The sequence below is a fragment of the Equus asinus genome, chromosome 8, assembly GCF_041296235.1.
Source record: "Equus asinus isolate D_3611 breed Donkey chromosome 8, EquAss-T2T_v2, whole genome shotgun sequence".
Classification (NCBI taxonomy): Eukaryota; Metazoa; Chordata; class Mammalia; order Perissodactyla; family Equidae; genus Equus; species Equus asinus.
Window position 1 is genome coordinate 99,045,204 of NC_091797.1, and position 14,081 is coordinate 99,059,284.

At 56.1% G+C, this 14,081-nt stretch overlaps 1 protein-coding gene across 2 annotated transcripts in view; it reads right to left on the reverse strand.

The window, feature by feature from the left end:
- Positions 1-13,799, reverse strand: part of BCR (BCR activator of RhoGEF and GTPase) — a 123,319-nt gene extending 109,520 nt beyond the window's left edge. Inside the window, exon 1 of one of the 2 annotated variants that reach the window (XM_070516596.1) lies at positions 12,350-13,799. In XM_070516596.1, coding sequence (XP_070372697.1) covers positions 12,350-13,664 — 1,315 coding nt within the window. In that variant the 5' untranslated portion in view covers positions 13,665-13,799. The remainder of the gene's footprint in view (positions 1-12,349) is intronic. The other variant, XM_014866290.3, reaches the window with a different exon arrangement.
- Positions 13,800-14,081: the final 282 nt, after the last annotated feature.

The following is a 14,081-nucleotide window of genomic DNA, read 5'->3' on the forward strand; positions in this document are numbered from 1 at the left end:
GCCAGGCTCTGCGCCTGACACCCCTCAGCACAGGGCTCACCACCACGTTCCTCTCCACCCACCCTCTGCTGCCAGCCGCAGGGACTCCACTCCCACCACCACCCTTTCAGTCCCCTTGCCGGTCACCTCCCTCTGTGCCCACCACACGGCAGCCCTCCCTGTCCCCTCTCAGAGCTTCCCTGGCGCCCCCACCCCAGCCCTCCTGAACCTATTTCTGGCCTAACTGCCGTCTTCATCTCTCTCCCCTCCTGATCATCTCCCCCCTCACTCACCTCCCCAGCCCCCGGGCCCCAGTGAGTCATGTCCACGCCCTCGAAGAGTGGTCATGTGCACACCAGGTCCTTGTGACCTTGTGCAAATCTACATGGCCCTTGGCTGCTGTTCAGTAGTAACCTGGCCACTCCTCCGCTGCGGCCACCAACCTCCCCACAAGACCCGCACACACCTGGATCACCTCCCTGAAGGCCCCAGTTGGACCACCTGTCCCCCAGGACTCCATCCCATCGGTCACCTCCTTGGCACATGCCGTCCATCTCACTCTTCCAGCAGACAGGGACAAGGCCCTGCCCCAGGAACTGAGCGGGCCCAAGGGTGGCTATTCAGGGAGCACCCAGACCCCCAATCCAAAAACACTGACCATGCAAACACCCTCCCTCCCAACTGCCAGAATCCTGGGCCGTGTCCACAAGCAGTGCTCCGGTCTCCCCTTCACCCAGTTGCAGCCTGGCCCCTGCCTGCTCCACCACGACCTCCCAGAGGCCACTTCCCTTTTGCCTTTCTGCACCATAAACTCCCCCACTGCCCTTCCCGCCCCGTCAAGGACTTCTCTCTCCCGTGCGGCCCTCAAACATGCAAGGCCGCCAGTCTGCTCCGGCCTTCCTCTCTCCATACACCCCCTCCCCTGTTCCCATCCGTCCTCTTCCTTCCTGGCCTGGACCTTTCTCCCAAAGGCCCTCATCCTTCTGCCCACCCTGAGGCCCTCCAGGACAGCCCTCACACCCCCAGGCTCACACAGCCGCCTTCCTTTCTCTTCAGTCACCAGCCCCACAGTCAGCTCACTCTTATCTTCTCCACCACCCCCCATTCTCACCACCCCTCAAGACAACAAATCCAGGTGCCCGACTCCCACCAGACCATCTCACACCCTAATGCCAAATTCCCCTTCCTGAAGCAAAGCTCCAAAGGCATTCTCTCCCCTGCTCAACAACCTTTGGTAGCTCCCTATTGCCCTCCAAGAAAGCACAACATCTTCAGCCTGGCTTCTGGGTCCTGCATAGTATGAGCCCAACCCCTCTATCCATCTTCACCCACATTTTACACCAATTCTCCAACCAAACAGATCCCACTGTTACCTGAGCATGCTAATGCTTTCCAGCCTCTGAGCTCTTGCCCACTCTAGACTCTGCCTGGAACATCCCCACCCCGTCTTCCCCAAAAACACGGGATAGGCATGAAGCTTGCCCTCCCGCACACTCCACGGCATTGCTGCCTCTGCGGAGCCTTGTCATCGGTCCCAGGTTACGGTATTTTAGGGGCCTGCTTGTCCCTGCTCCCACCCTGAACTGCAGGCTCCTTGCACCCTAGTTAAGAGTTGATTCTGAACCTTCTCTCTATTTCTGATGTCCTAGGACACCTGGACACCCTCCTGAAGAACGTATCCGTGTTTTCCCGTCAACTCTGCCTCTTAAAAAACACTGAATACTTAACACTATTGAACTCTACACTTAAAAATGGTTAAGATGATAAATTTTATGTTATGTGTAATTTCTTCCACTTTAAACACTGAAAATGAGGGAGAGAGAAAGGACCAGCAAGGCAGGCTCAGCCAGATCCTGGTGCCACTGAAGGTCTGTCCTTCTGCCTTCACGGGATTTTGAAAATGGTGACTTTTTGAAATTAAGAAAACACCTGTAAAGTACATTTCAGGTAACAATCTGATGCCTCCAGATACAAAGGCTGCCGCTTTCACCCGTGTTCCTAAGAGAGAAAGCAGAAAGCTTTCAGAAGTCAATAGTCACAAATGGGTTACATTTTCTAGACTAAAGTCTTACATTTGGGCAAAAACAACTTACAGTCATGCACCGCATAATGACGTTTCAGTCAACAAGAGACCACATATACGATGGTGGTCCCATAAGATCAGCACCATAGAGCCTAGGTGTGTGGTGGACTAGACCATCTAGGTTTGCACAATGACAAAACTGCCTAAGGATGCATTTCTCAGAAGTATCCCCGTTGATAAGCAACACATGACTGTACTGCTTTTGCACGTGCTGACTTGCGCACACGCCCACAAAGAGAACACTGTGCTGGCCATCCACCTAAGTGATTTTGCAAACTCAGGTCACCAGGACTTCCAGCCAATCAGACAACAAGCATGGCAACCCCCATGCCTTGGAGAGGACAGGAGAAATGGGCAGTGGCATCGCTGGCCCCACTTGTGCATCCCCTGGCTCACACCACTGCTGTGTGCGGAGCCACTCCACAACCTTAGGGAGCATCACGAGAAAAAGATCCGCCCCCATGGCCAGCCTTGTGGCCTAGTGGTTAAGTTCAGCGTGCTCCATTTCAGCAGCCTGGGTTTGTGGGTTCAGATCCCGGGCGCAGACCTACACCACTCATCAGCCATGCTGTGGCAGTGACCCACCTACAAAATAGAGGAAGACTGGCACAGAACTTAGCTCAAGGACAATCTTCCCCAAGCAAAAAAAAAAAAAAAGATCCCCCTGTCTATTCAATTACAGAAGAAGTCCGAATGAGCCCTGCAGATGGCCTTGAGTCCTTCACCTAAAACCTTAGACAACTCAGCTATTGGGGACCCTGCTGCTTCTCCATGGGGACCCCTGTGAGGGAAAGCATTCTGCAAAATGCAGCATGTGACTCATAGCACCGTCCACCCTTCTCCCTCGAGCAGGGGCCTCAGTCAGCTCATGTCTTCGGGGCTTATTGTCCAGCCACCACCCAGGCCTGGCAACAAAAGGTCTGAGGAAGAAACTCTGAAGACATCATGCTATGCGGACGAAGCCAGATACAAAGACGAGCCTTTATGAGTCCCTGTATATGAGGTCTAGAGGCGTCAAATGCAGAGACAGAAAGAGAATGGTGGGTGCCAGGGGCTGGGGGAGGGAGAGTAAGGAGCTTTTGTTCAATGGGTAGAGTTTCAGTTTGGGAAGATGAAAAAGTTCTGGAGACGGGTGGTGGTGACAGTTCACAGCAATGTGAATGTGCTTAATGCCCCTGAACTGCAGACCTGAAAATGGTTACCACGGTCTACCTTATGTGTATTTCACCACAATAACAAAGGGGGGGGGGGCCTTGGGAAGACAGCCCGCGAGGTCCCAGATGGAAAGGGCTGCATCTGTACAGCAGGTTCCTGATGGACAGACCTGCAAGGTGGAGCCACCAGGCCAGAGGCCGAAATAAGCTCAGTCACCCTGGCCCCGCCTCCCCGTGAGCCTAGCAACCTTTCAGCCGCCAGTGGGCTTCCAGCATCCCATTGCCCCAGGGCCCCTCCTCTGGTCCCTCCAGAACCTCCACACATGGCCCTCTCAGGCCTCAGGGCCTGAAGACAGGTCTGGCCAGGATCCCCATGAGTCCGCAGAGAGCCCAGGAGGGAAGCAGGGCCCAATCCTGCGTGCATGAAAACACCCTCTGGAATATCACGCAGCTGCAAAAAGGAATGAAGTAGTGATGTGTGCCACAACATGAACGAACCTTGAAAACCTTATTCTAAGTGAAAGAAGCCAGACACAAAAGGTCACATGTTGTACGATTGCATTCATGTGAAATGTCCAGAAAAGGTAAATCTACAGCCAGAAAGTAGAGCGGTGGGGTGCCAGGGGCTGGGGGGAGAAGGGGGGGTCATGGCTGAAGGGAGCACAGTTTCCTTTTGAGGTGATGAAAACATTCTAAAATTAGACAGTGGTGATGGTTGTGTAACTCTGTGGAGATACTGAAAAACAGTGAACTGTGCACTTTACATGAGTGAATTCTATGGTGTGAATTACAGCTCAGTAAAGCTGTTTAAAAACCACTGCCGCCACTCAGGAACATAGCTCCTCATTGACAGGGAAACCAGAGAATCACCTGCCCACGGTCATCCCGGACACCAGACAGGATGGAACCTGCATTCACCTCTGGGTCTCCAAGCAAAAGGCTTTCTAGAGCTCTCAAAAAAACGGCCGGGAGGGAAAGAGAGAAAAACCCTCCCACCAGGTGTGCGGCAGGTCCAGCTGTCCCAGCCCCTCAGGAAGTAGGGGTCAGGTGGGGCTGGGGGACGGTGGATGACGGGGATGGTGGATGGTCACTGTGGGTTGGGAGCCCATCCCCAGCTCTTCCCTGAGCTCTGCAGCTCACAGAACGGACCGGCTCCTCATCCACCCCAGGGGCTGCCCCAGCCCCGCAGGGCCACCCCTAGGGCCAGGCCCAGCTCTCCAGTGTCCTCCGCACACGGTACACAGGGCAGCACCCCATGGTCTGCAGAGCCCTGGGCAATCTGCAGGGGGAGCCTGGACGTGCCCAAGCGTCAGTCATGCCCAGAGCTTCCCGTCTTCATTCTTTATTTCCTCTGAAAATAAGAAAGTCTGCGGTCTGTACTTCCTCTCTTCAGGCCTTACGATCACCAAGAATGAGAACAGAGTGGTTCTGAGCCTTCCCTCTACAAACTTAGCGGAGCTCGATGACAGAAATCAAGAGGTCTCTCTTTCTCCAGCTCCTGGCTTCCACGGCCTCCAAAAGCCACACGGCCAAGTGGTCCAGGAACACTGCAAGAGGACCCCATTCTACCCCACAGCAGGTGGCTGTGAACCCAGCTCAGATGACGTGGGTGTGTGGCCCCTGGTACTCCAGACCAATGCCATTTGGGCTCAACACTAGATGAAGAAGCTGGCTTTCATTTGGGGCCATAATGCAGAAAAATATATACTGTACTTTTAAGACGTGAGAACTCCACTCAGCCCAGAAGGACACACTATGAGAAGGAATGGAGGGGGACGAAGCCCATGGCAGACCCCTGGGTCCCCCCGGAGCTCCTACTGGGCACTCTCGCTGAGCCGAGTGGGTAAAATGGCCTGCACCTACTGAATCAGGCATTTCTCCTTTAAAGTCTCTTGCTAAGTGGTGTTCAATCAACAGAGATTAGATGCCTGAGGGGGCGACTCTGTGAGACCAGACAGGGGACAGACCACCAGCAACCACCACTCCACACCCTCACACGCCCACAGACCCTCCCAAGGAGGAGGTTGTCCCCTCCAGCCGACAGGATTAAGTCCACACGCTGGCTCCCAGGCAAGTTCAATCTTCCACCTTCAAAGTCTGCATTCTTTCCCTGGACTAGGTCGACATATGTTGCCTCTAGATCACTTCTAGAAGGTTCACTTTGTTACATGCAAGGTTGTATGCGTTTATGTCACACGCAGAACATCTCTCGCTGCTCTAGCGGCGTACCAACTTACCGAGCAGCATTTTTTAAAAGAAAGCATGTCGGGCCTTTAAAGTCAAGTGAATTTTCAAAAGCTCTTCTCAAGCCAGCAGAGGCCCTTGAGTGGAGGAGCCCCTCGGCTGCTCCGTCCCTGGCTCTGCTGAGCTGGCTCCCCTGTGGCTGGTGTAGCAGGTCTCTCCCTCTCTAACACATCCCCTGGTTGTCTCCTGGCCAGTCAGAGATGCCCACCTCCTAGTGCTTCCGGGGCCATGCACCTGACCTTCTGTGCATGTGGCCGGCCCCTCTGTCACATCTTCCCAGCCAGGCCTTGTCCCTCTGCACCTCCCAGAACCCGCTCACAGCAGAGCACGGCCAGCAGGTTGCGACCTCCCACCACCACGCCATCCTTCACTCTTGGATGGAGAAGGCGGATGGACAGGCAGTGTCCCTCCAACATATCTGTCCTCTGGGCCCTTCGCCACACAACTCACTGGAGGAATCTTAGCAAAGTGCCCCAGGAGGATGTACGCAGAGTTAGGAAATTTTGCGGGAGATTTGTAAAATAAGAGAGAGAAACAACATCCCTGGCTGGCTGACACCGTCACGGACCTGCCTGGAGGCTGGGACCAGGCGATTCCTATCGTGACACTTCAGCTTACGCGGCCATCTCTCCAGCAGACTGACAATGACCTGCTGGGAGGCCTGTCTCATGATACTCGGTGCCATTTCCGCCAGAAATATGTTTGCTGAGTGACTGACAGAGACCCCTCCGCCTCTGGGGGTCGCTCTGGGCCCACTCTCATGTGACTGGCATCACCTCAAGGTGTAAGGAGAGAGGCCAGCTGCTGACCGCCTGACCTTGGGTGAGTGTTTGTCTCACACCCCCTTAGACCCAGTCAGCCGACAGCATATAATTATGATAATAATCCTGCTCCAGTCACTTTACAAGAATGTTCCGAGGGCACATGAAACAGCCTCCACCGAAGCCGTACTCACTACACAAGTGGGGTGGCGCTGTCTTCCCACCCTAGCCTTCAGCAGGTGCCACGATGAACCTGCCAGCCGTGTCTCCCTTGAGCACCAGCCACCACTCCTGTCCACGGTCATTTTGCAAGGTCACAGCAGCCAGCGCTAGAAGCCCAGACAGCTAATTAGCAGGCCCCAGTCTGAGGATTCGAGAAGCTCTCTAAGGTTGAGCAGGGGAAGACGAAGCTTCAGCAAAGAAAGAAAAATAACCTCCAGATAATCTCCAAACCCAACAAGTTTCTCTGCTGGGGCATCTGCATCATTAGGCCCCCACCAAACCCACTGTGGCTTATTAGATGGGTTAAGCAGGGTTGGGACAGAAGAGGGAAGGGTCCGAGCCAACGGAAACCTCAGAGACAGGGTCTCATCCCATCTCTGCCCCGCAAACACCCACAGCACCCAAGACACAGACAGATCCACACCACCACCGTCGCATCAAACACAGTTAAGGACCCAGAGTGAGGGACGTCCTATGGGACACAGAGGCACGACAGACTCTGTCCTTGTCTTAAGGATCTCACCACCCTGAAGAAGGAAGCCAGACAGACACAAGATTAACAGGAAATAGCTGCAAACATACAGCTAAAGAAAGACACACGGGTCGGGAAGACACTAGGACATTACGAACATTTGTTTTTGCGTTGTTTCTGAAGACAAGGCCCATGGAGACAAGGCTTTCCACAAGCCTATGAGTAAAGGCGAGACAATGTCCACGGAGACAGCGCCTGGCATCACAGTAGATGCTCGGTAACGCCTCCGAGCAATTGAATGGGGAGAGGTGGTCCCCTTGATAAAGGAAAGGTAGGTCTAAACCAGGATAAAGAAGAAAGATACGGAAAAAGCTGTGTTAATAATTTAAAATTTTAAAGAAAAAAATTAAAGAACTGAAGGAAAGGATCTTAGTGATGACAGAGGCCACCCCCTAACTTCTGAGATGAGCAGAGAGCCGCGGCAGCATGCAAAGCATTAGGCCGCAGCTCTCCCAGTGCCCGGCTGAGCTGGCCCGGCCTCCCAGGCTGCCTACGGCCACACGACGCTTTACTCAAATTCTTCCTAAAACGTGACCGGGGAGGCCACACAAGCACCAGCTCTCTGCTGTGGCAGCTCTTTCCTCTGGCGCCCAATTAGGGACTCACTGAGTGTTGTGGGTTGAACTGTGCCCCACCTCCCAAATTCATATGATGAAGTCCTAACCCCCAGCACCTCAGAGCACGACTGAATTTGGAGACAGGGTCCTGAAGGAGGTGATTAAGCTAAAATGGGGCATATGACTGTGTCCTTCTAAGAGGAGGAAATTCTGGACACGCAAAGAGACACTGAGGGGTGCGCATGCACAGAGGGACAACCATGCGAACAGGCAGCAGGGAGGGGGCCGTCTGCAAGCCAAGGAGAGAGGCCTCAGAGGAAAACAACCTGTCAGCACCCTGATCTTGGACTCCTAGCCTCCAGAAGTGAAGAGAAAACAAATTTCTGCTGTTGAAGCCCCCAGCCTGTGGCAGCCCCAGCACACTAACACACGGGCCATGCAAAGCCAGGAGACAGCACCATCACTAACAGGTGTTCTCCTGAAGAGAACACACTTATTAAGGACCAGAGATGGGGGTCACGGATGAGAATGCTGCTCCCGACAACGTCCAAAACCTTCTTGAGTGGAATAAGCCAGACGCAGAAGGACAAACATTATATGATTCCACTTACAGGAGATACTTAGGACAAGCAAACTTACAGGGACAGAAAGTAGAGTGGTGGTTGCCAGGGGTGGGGAGGGAGGAGAGTTACTGCTCACTGGGTACAGAGTTTCTGGTTGGAGTGATGAAAAAGCTCCAGAGCGGACGGTGGTGATGGCTGCCCAACACTGTGAATGTACTTATGCCACTGAATTGTACACGTTAAAATGGCACATTTTGTTACGTATAGTTTACCACAACAAAAAAAATAAACCTATCACATGTTACATAAATATTTTAATTAAAATTACATTTTTTCAAAGAAAAAAAAAAAACCCTACAGGAGCCACAGTAACTGTATTCCAGTCAGTCAAAACCCCCATGGGGTTCATAGTTAATTTACTCCACCACTGCCCTCTGAGCCTTGATCCAAAAAGCAGCTTCAGTCAAAACCCAGGCCTGTTACGTGGCAACCTGAGAACACCTGAAGATGCCCGACCATCCACTGGGAACATGGGGTCCTCCCAGAGCACAGGCATGAGCTGCCGCCCCGGCCTGTCCCAGGTGGGCTTAAGCGCATGGCTCACCTGGACTCCGGGTGCTGGTGAGGGCAGCAGTCACATACACAGGCCCTCTGGGCCACAGGACTCCTGGCCAAGGAGGGGCTGTGGCTGCTGAAGCCCGAAGCAACAAATAAGGCAAAAGGGAGGAATTGGGGAGGCACGTTCCCTGCACCCAGGCAAACCAACAGCACCCCCACCTTCTTCTTTGGTGAAAGGCTCCAGAATGCTTCATTCTGTTCCCCAAAAAAGAAAGTCATCCTTCCTGAGTTAGGGAACCCTTGTAAAATCTGATCTGGACTCCATTTCCACCCTGTTGATGACTTAAGTGGTCTCAGACTCCGCCTGGATCGGTCCACTCTGCCTCCGGTGATGCAGAGCAGCCTGTACTGGATCCAGAGGCGGCCACAGGCTCTGGTCTAAAGAGATGATGATGGAGCCAAAATGAGGCCGGCTGACCTTTTATGGCCCCACAGTTACTCACCCAAACTGGTCACCAGTCCATTCAATTACTCAAGGCAAAAACAAAGCAGGGATCATTCTGGTGACAACACATTGCCAGAATCTAAACGGCAAAATTAAGCTGCTTAATAGAAATGTGAAAACACAGGGCAGCAACTCACACAAGAGCCCACGAAGAAACACAAGAACTGGGGTCACATCTCACAAGCAACACTTGGAAAAGGGCCAAGACACAAACAGGGATCCCTGCCTTCAAAACGCACACAGTCTGTGCTACCATGTGGATGAAACTTGGGGACATGATGCTAAGTGAAATAAGCCAGACACAGAGAGAGAAATACTGTCTGATTCCGTTTATATGAGGTACCAAGAGTAGTCGAATTGCAGAAACAGAAAGTAGAATGGCGACTGCTGGGGCTGAGGTGGGGAACGGGCAGCTGGGCTTGGAATTTCAATTTTGCAAGACGAAGAGAGTTCTGGAGGTAGACGGTGGTGATGGTTGCACAACAATGTGAACGCACTTAATGCCACTGAACTGTACACTTAAAAATGGCGAAAATGGGTTACGATGGTAAATTTTTTGTTAGGCATATTTTACTACAATAAAAAAATTAAAAAGCACAGAGTCCAGAGTCACAGAGAGTGGACAAGGGTGTCCCTGAGCCTTTGCTCTCACTGCTCCTGGAGCAGATGGCTCTCCCCACACTCTGCCACTAGACTTGTGCTGATGGGCAAGGCCCCTCTTTAGTGCTGCTGCTTCCAGAAGCTTCCCTGACCTCACTCCCTGTGAATACATAAATGATGTGTGCATTCCTCTCTCCCATGACCTGTAAGCTCCCAGACGGCAAGGAGCATGCTCTCTCCTTCCATGGAATCCGCACGGTACAAACAGAAGGGCCTGCGCACAGCAGGGCTCACAGCTGCTACTGAGCCCACCGGCAGGCCCTGGGTGTGCGGGGCTGGAAGGATGCCTGGACTGACCCACGCTCTTCAGGTGGGAGGAACACCCTGAGGCCACCACATCCAGGTGGAACGGCTCTGCACTCCCACAGGCCTGGAGTTCCAGCTCTGCCATTTCTTGGTTGCGTCTTCACCTGCAGATGGGCAGCCCCACCACTGCAGGGTGTAGGAGCCCACGAGGGGCCCTGCAGGAAGCACGCTGTCACCACGCCTGGCTCATGATAGAGGGAGGTCATTTCCCCTCCTTCCCTCAGACACCAGTGGCCCTGAACCCCTGAACGCAGAAGTATGAGAGCCGGCATCCACCCAAAGGGATTCTGAGGCTATGAGAGCCGGGCCCCTGGTTGTTGTTGTCTGCTGCTGCTGCTCTGTGGAATCAGGGTGACTTCCACTCCCTCCTCACACTGATTTTCCCCATTGTCCCTTTTCAGAGGCACAGGCCTCACGGCCATCTAAAAAACATCAGTAAACAGTCTGGACAGAGACAGATGGCTGAGCCCCTCCTTCCCGGCCAGCCACAGTCCTCAGAGAACAGAGCAGGGCGCGGAGTCTGAAGGCTCCCAGAGCTAAAACAACCAGGAGAGAGAACACGGGACCTTTAGGACATTCAGAGAAGGATCCAGAAAGTCCCAAGAGGGAGGGCCAAGTTGTGAAATTAATTCCTCAGCCATTTACTGAGCGCCTTCCCTGTGTCACACACGGCACTGGGCTCTCCCGTCTACAGGAGCAGGAGCTATGAGAGGTAGGTGAGAGGAACTGATGGGAGCAGGGAGGGCCCACAGGGAGGCCACTGAAACACCTCCACCCGAATGCACCCCACTTTCCGGAAACTCAGAAGTGCCCCCCTGAAAGAGAACGCCGTTTCAGATTGCAGGCCTCCAGGAAAACCTCTCATTTTCTCCTTTATTAACAACATTCTGCCAGACCACGGCGCTGAGGGCCAGCTCGAACTGGCTCGCTCGGCGGACAGCTGGCCAGACAAGGCTGGTGCCCACTGACCACAGGGCAATCCTCCAGAGCCCAGACGAGCTGACGTGCCTGCAAAGCAGCCTCCTAGATACTACAGGCTTCCACCCACAACGAGGGCCTTAGGGCATGCAGCTGGGCCAGGCCACAGGTCCCAGCAGCTCGCCACAGCCACCCCCAGCTGCAAAGGGAAGATCAGCAACTGGCTGTACCCAAAACAAACAGGACAGAGTGCTGATCACAAAAAGGCCACTGAGAGAGCCCAAAATAGCCTCACTTGTTTCAAGAGGATTCTGAAGAAGGAAGCACATCCAACTCCATCAGCAGAAAAAGAAAAATCAATGGAGCGGAAAACCAGATCAGCCCAACAGGGACCAGGACTGGAGAGACTCGGGGTAGCCTTAAACCCCACCCACCCCCTCAGCCTCTCCCTACCCCAATCGCCAACTATGCCTGGATCTCAAAACCTAGTCCCACCACCCCAACACCTAATGGCACTTGTACGCAGCCCAGAAGTTAAAGACACAATCCCACAGGTTTAATCTTAGAGCCAGGAGTCAAACCATGGATTGGGAGCCTGAAATAAGCACCAGTGGGCACTGCTCCTTGGCAAAACGAGGAGGCAGAAGCACAAAGAGGGATCAGAAAATGGAGTAGGGGTAAGATGCACCGAGGAGCCCGGGGGTGAGTAATGACGGTGATGTCTCCCATCAAAGCTGGGCAGATCAGAACGGGTGTGGCTCAGCTTGGGCCCAGGATAAAATCTTCACCCTGCTGATTTTCGGTGGCCCACTGAGTCAGAACGGCTTGTCACCTTACTTCCTTCTAATTCACATTCTCACCTGCTCTGACTTGTGTTTGGGGCTGTTGGCTGGCAAGTGAACCTGACACTTCGATGGCCTGGTAGCAGCCAGCACATCTTGGGTTCCCCGAATGTGTCATGTCACTCTTCCACAACAGGAACCGTGGGGTGGTGGGAAATGTCCAAGACACACAACAAACCTTGCCAAAAGCAACTGATCTAGGCTGCAGAGATGACCCTCTCTTTATACTGTCCCCACTGCTTAGCTTGGAGGGGTCAGAGAGCGAGGAGATGACCGTCCGTCCAGGGCATCCTGGTCCAGACCCACAGAGAAGCACACCACTCTAGAGCCACAGGAACAAGCCACCTACCATCCACACACCACCCTTGTTCCTCCCCCCTCCACATCCCTTTTTCTATCCCCTACTGCCCAAGGGTTTCCAGCCAGGGTACAGGTGTGGCCACCCACGGTGGTGGAGGTACCCACCTGTGTCTCCATGGAAGGCGCCATCCTGAGGCAGCCTGCCCGACAAGCTGTCCCCATCGCCGGGCCAGATCTGCCCAGTCTTGCGGACGCCCACGATGGTGGCTTCCGACACCACGACCTGGCCCTGCCGGTGGCGCTTCTGACACTGCGGCGTGGGGGGACTGCTGCTGTCCAGGGACTGCTGCGAGTTCTGCGAGGGCGAGCGGCTCTTGTCCCGGAACATGCGGTAGGTTGTGGGGCTCGGGGACACGCGGCTGGACTGGCCGGAGGAGAAGTCCTCCTCGCTGGAAGTGAGGTTCTCGTTGGAGCTGCAGTCCGGGGTGTAGCCGCCTCCGCTGTCTTCGAAGCTCCGAGGGGAGCAGGACCTGCGAGGCCAGGTGAGGCGCTTCTCCTGCTCCGATGTGCTCTGGCTGCGCAGGAGCGGACCCTTGCCCTCCCCTTCCACCATCATGCCCCCGACGTAGATGCTCTGGTAGGGCTGGTACTCCAGGGGCGGCCAGGGGGGCCTGCTGCCGCCATTGGCGTTGATCAGGTTGTCCTTCAGGAAGCGGGGGTTCAGCTCGGCGTCTTCGTAATCACCGTCGAGGCCGCAGCTGCTGCTCTCCGAGGAGCGCCCCCGGTAAGAGGGTCTGGGCGCGTCCCCCAGGCCCGGCCCGGCGCCGTGCTGGGACTTCTTGCGCTCCATCTGCATGGCCTGGCTGCCCAGGGAGCTGATCCGGTCCGACACCTCTTTGTCGTTGACCTTCACCAGGCCGCGCTCGTGGTGAAACTCGACGTTCACGTAGAAGGGCTTCTCGGGCTCCGCTGCCCCGGTCTGGCCGTGGCCCTTGCGGATCCTCTCGAAGTTGGACCTGAGCGCCGCCACGCTAGTGGGGGGGCCCCGGTCGTCCCGGTCCGCAGGCGCGGGGGCCCCGGGTCTGCGGGCAACGGCGGGCCTGGCCTTGCCCGGGGAGCCCTCTCCGTCGGGCCGGACCTCGGGCTCCTCGGCTGGCGGCGGGTCGGCACCGTCGGCGGGCGCGGGCAGCGGGCGCGGCGCGGGCGCGCGGGGCTCGGCGGCGCCGTCGGGGGGCTGCGCGGCGCGCCGGAAGCCCCAGCGCTGCCGGTCGTAGCTCTTCTTCTCCTTGGCCAGCAGCGTCTGCAGGTAGATCATGCGGAAGCGCTCCTGGTTCACCTCCTGCTCCAGGCGCCGGATGGAGGCCTTGCAGCGCTCCAGCTCCTGCTCGATGTCGCCCACCGAGCGCAGCTCCATGCGCGGCGGCTCCGAGTCCGGGAACTGCGCCTTCCACGCCTCGGCGAAGCCCACCGGGTCCACCATGGCGCGGCCGGCCTCACCTGCGCCGCCGGGCTGCGCGGGGCCCGCCTCAGCGGCGGCGCGGCGGCCTCACCAGGCCCGGCCCGGGGCTCCGGGCGGCCCCCATGGCCCGCGCGGCGGCGGCGGCGGCGGCGGGCGAACAATGCCCGCCCCCTCCCGGGCGGCAGGTGAGGCGGCGGGCTCGGCTCCCTGGCGGCGCGGGCGCGGGGCGGGGCGGGGCGCGCGAGGAGCGGGCGCGCGCGCGCGCGAGGGGACGGGCGCGGGGCTGCGCGCCCCGCTATTGTGTGCGGGGCTCCTCGGCGCTGCGCGGGCCGGGCCGGGGTGCGCTGCCCTCGCTCGGCCGGGCGCCGCTAGCCCATGGCCGCCGCCGCGCGCCTCTGCTCTCGCCCCCGCGCAGCCCCGCGTCCCGGCCGCCGCCGC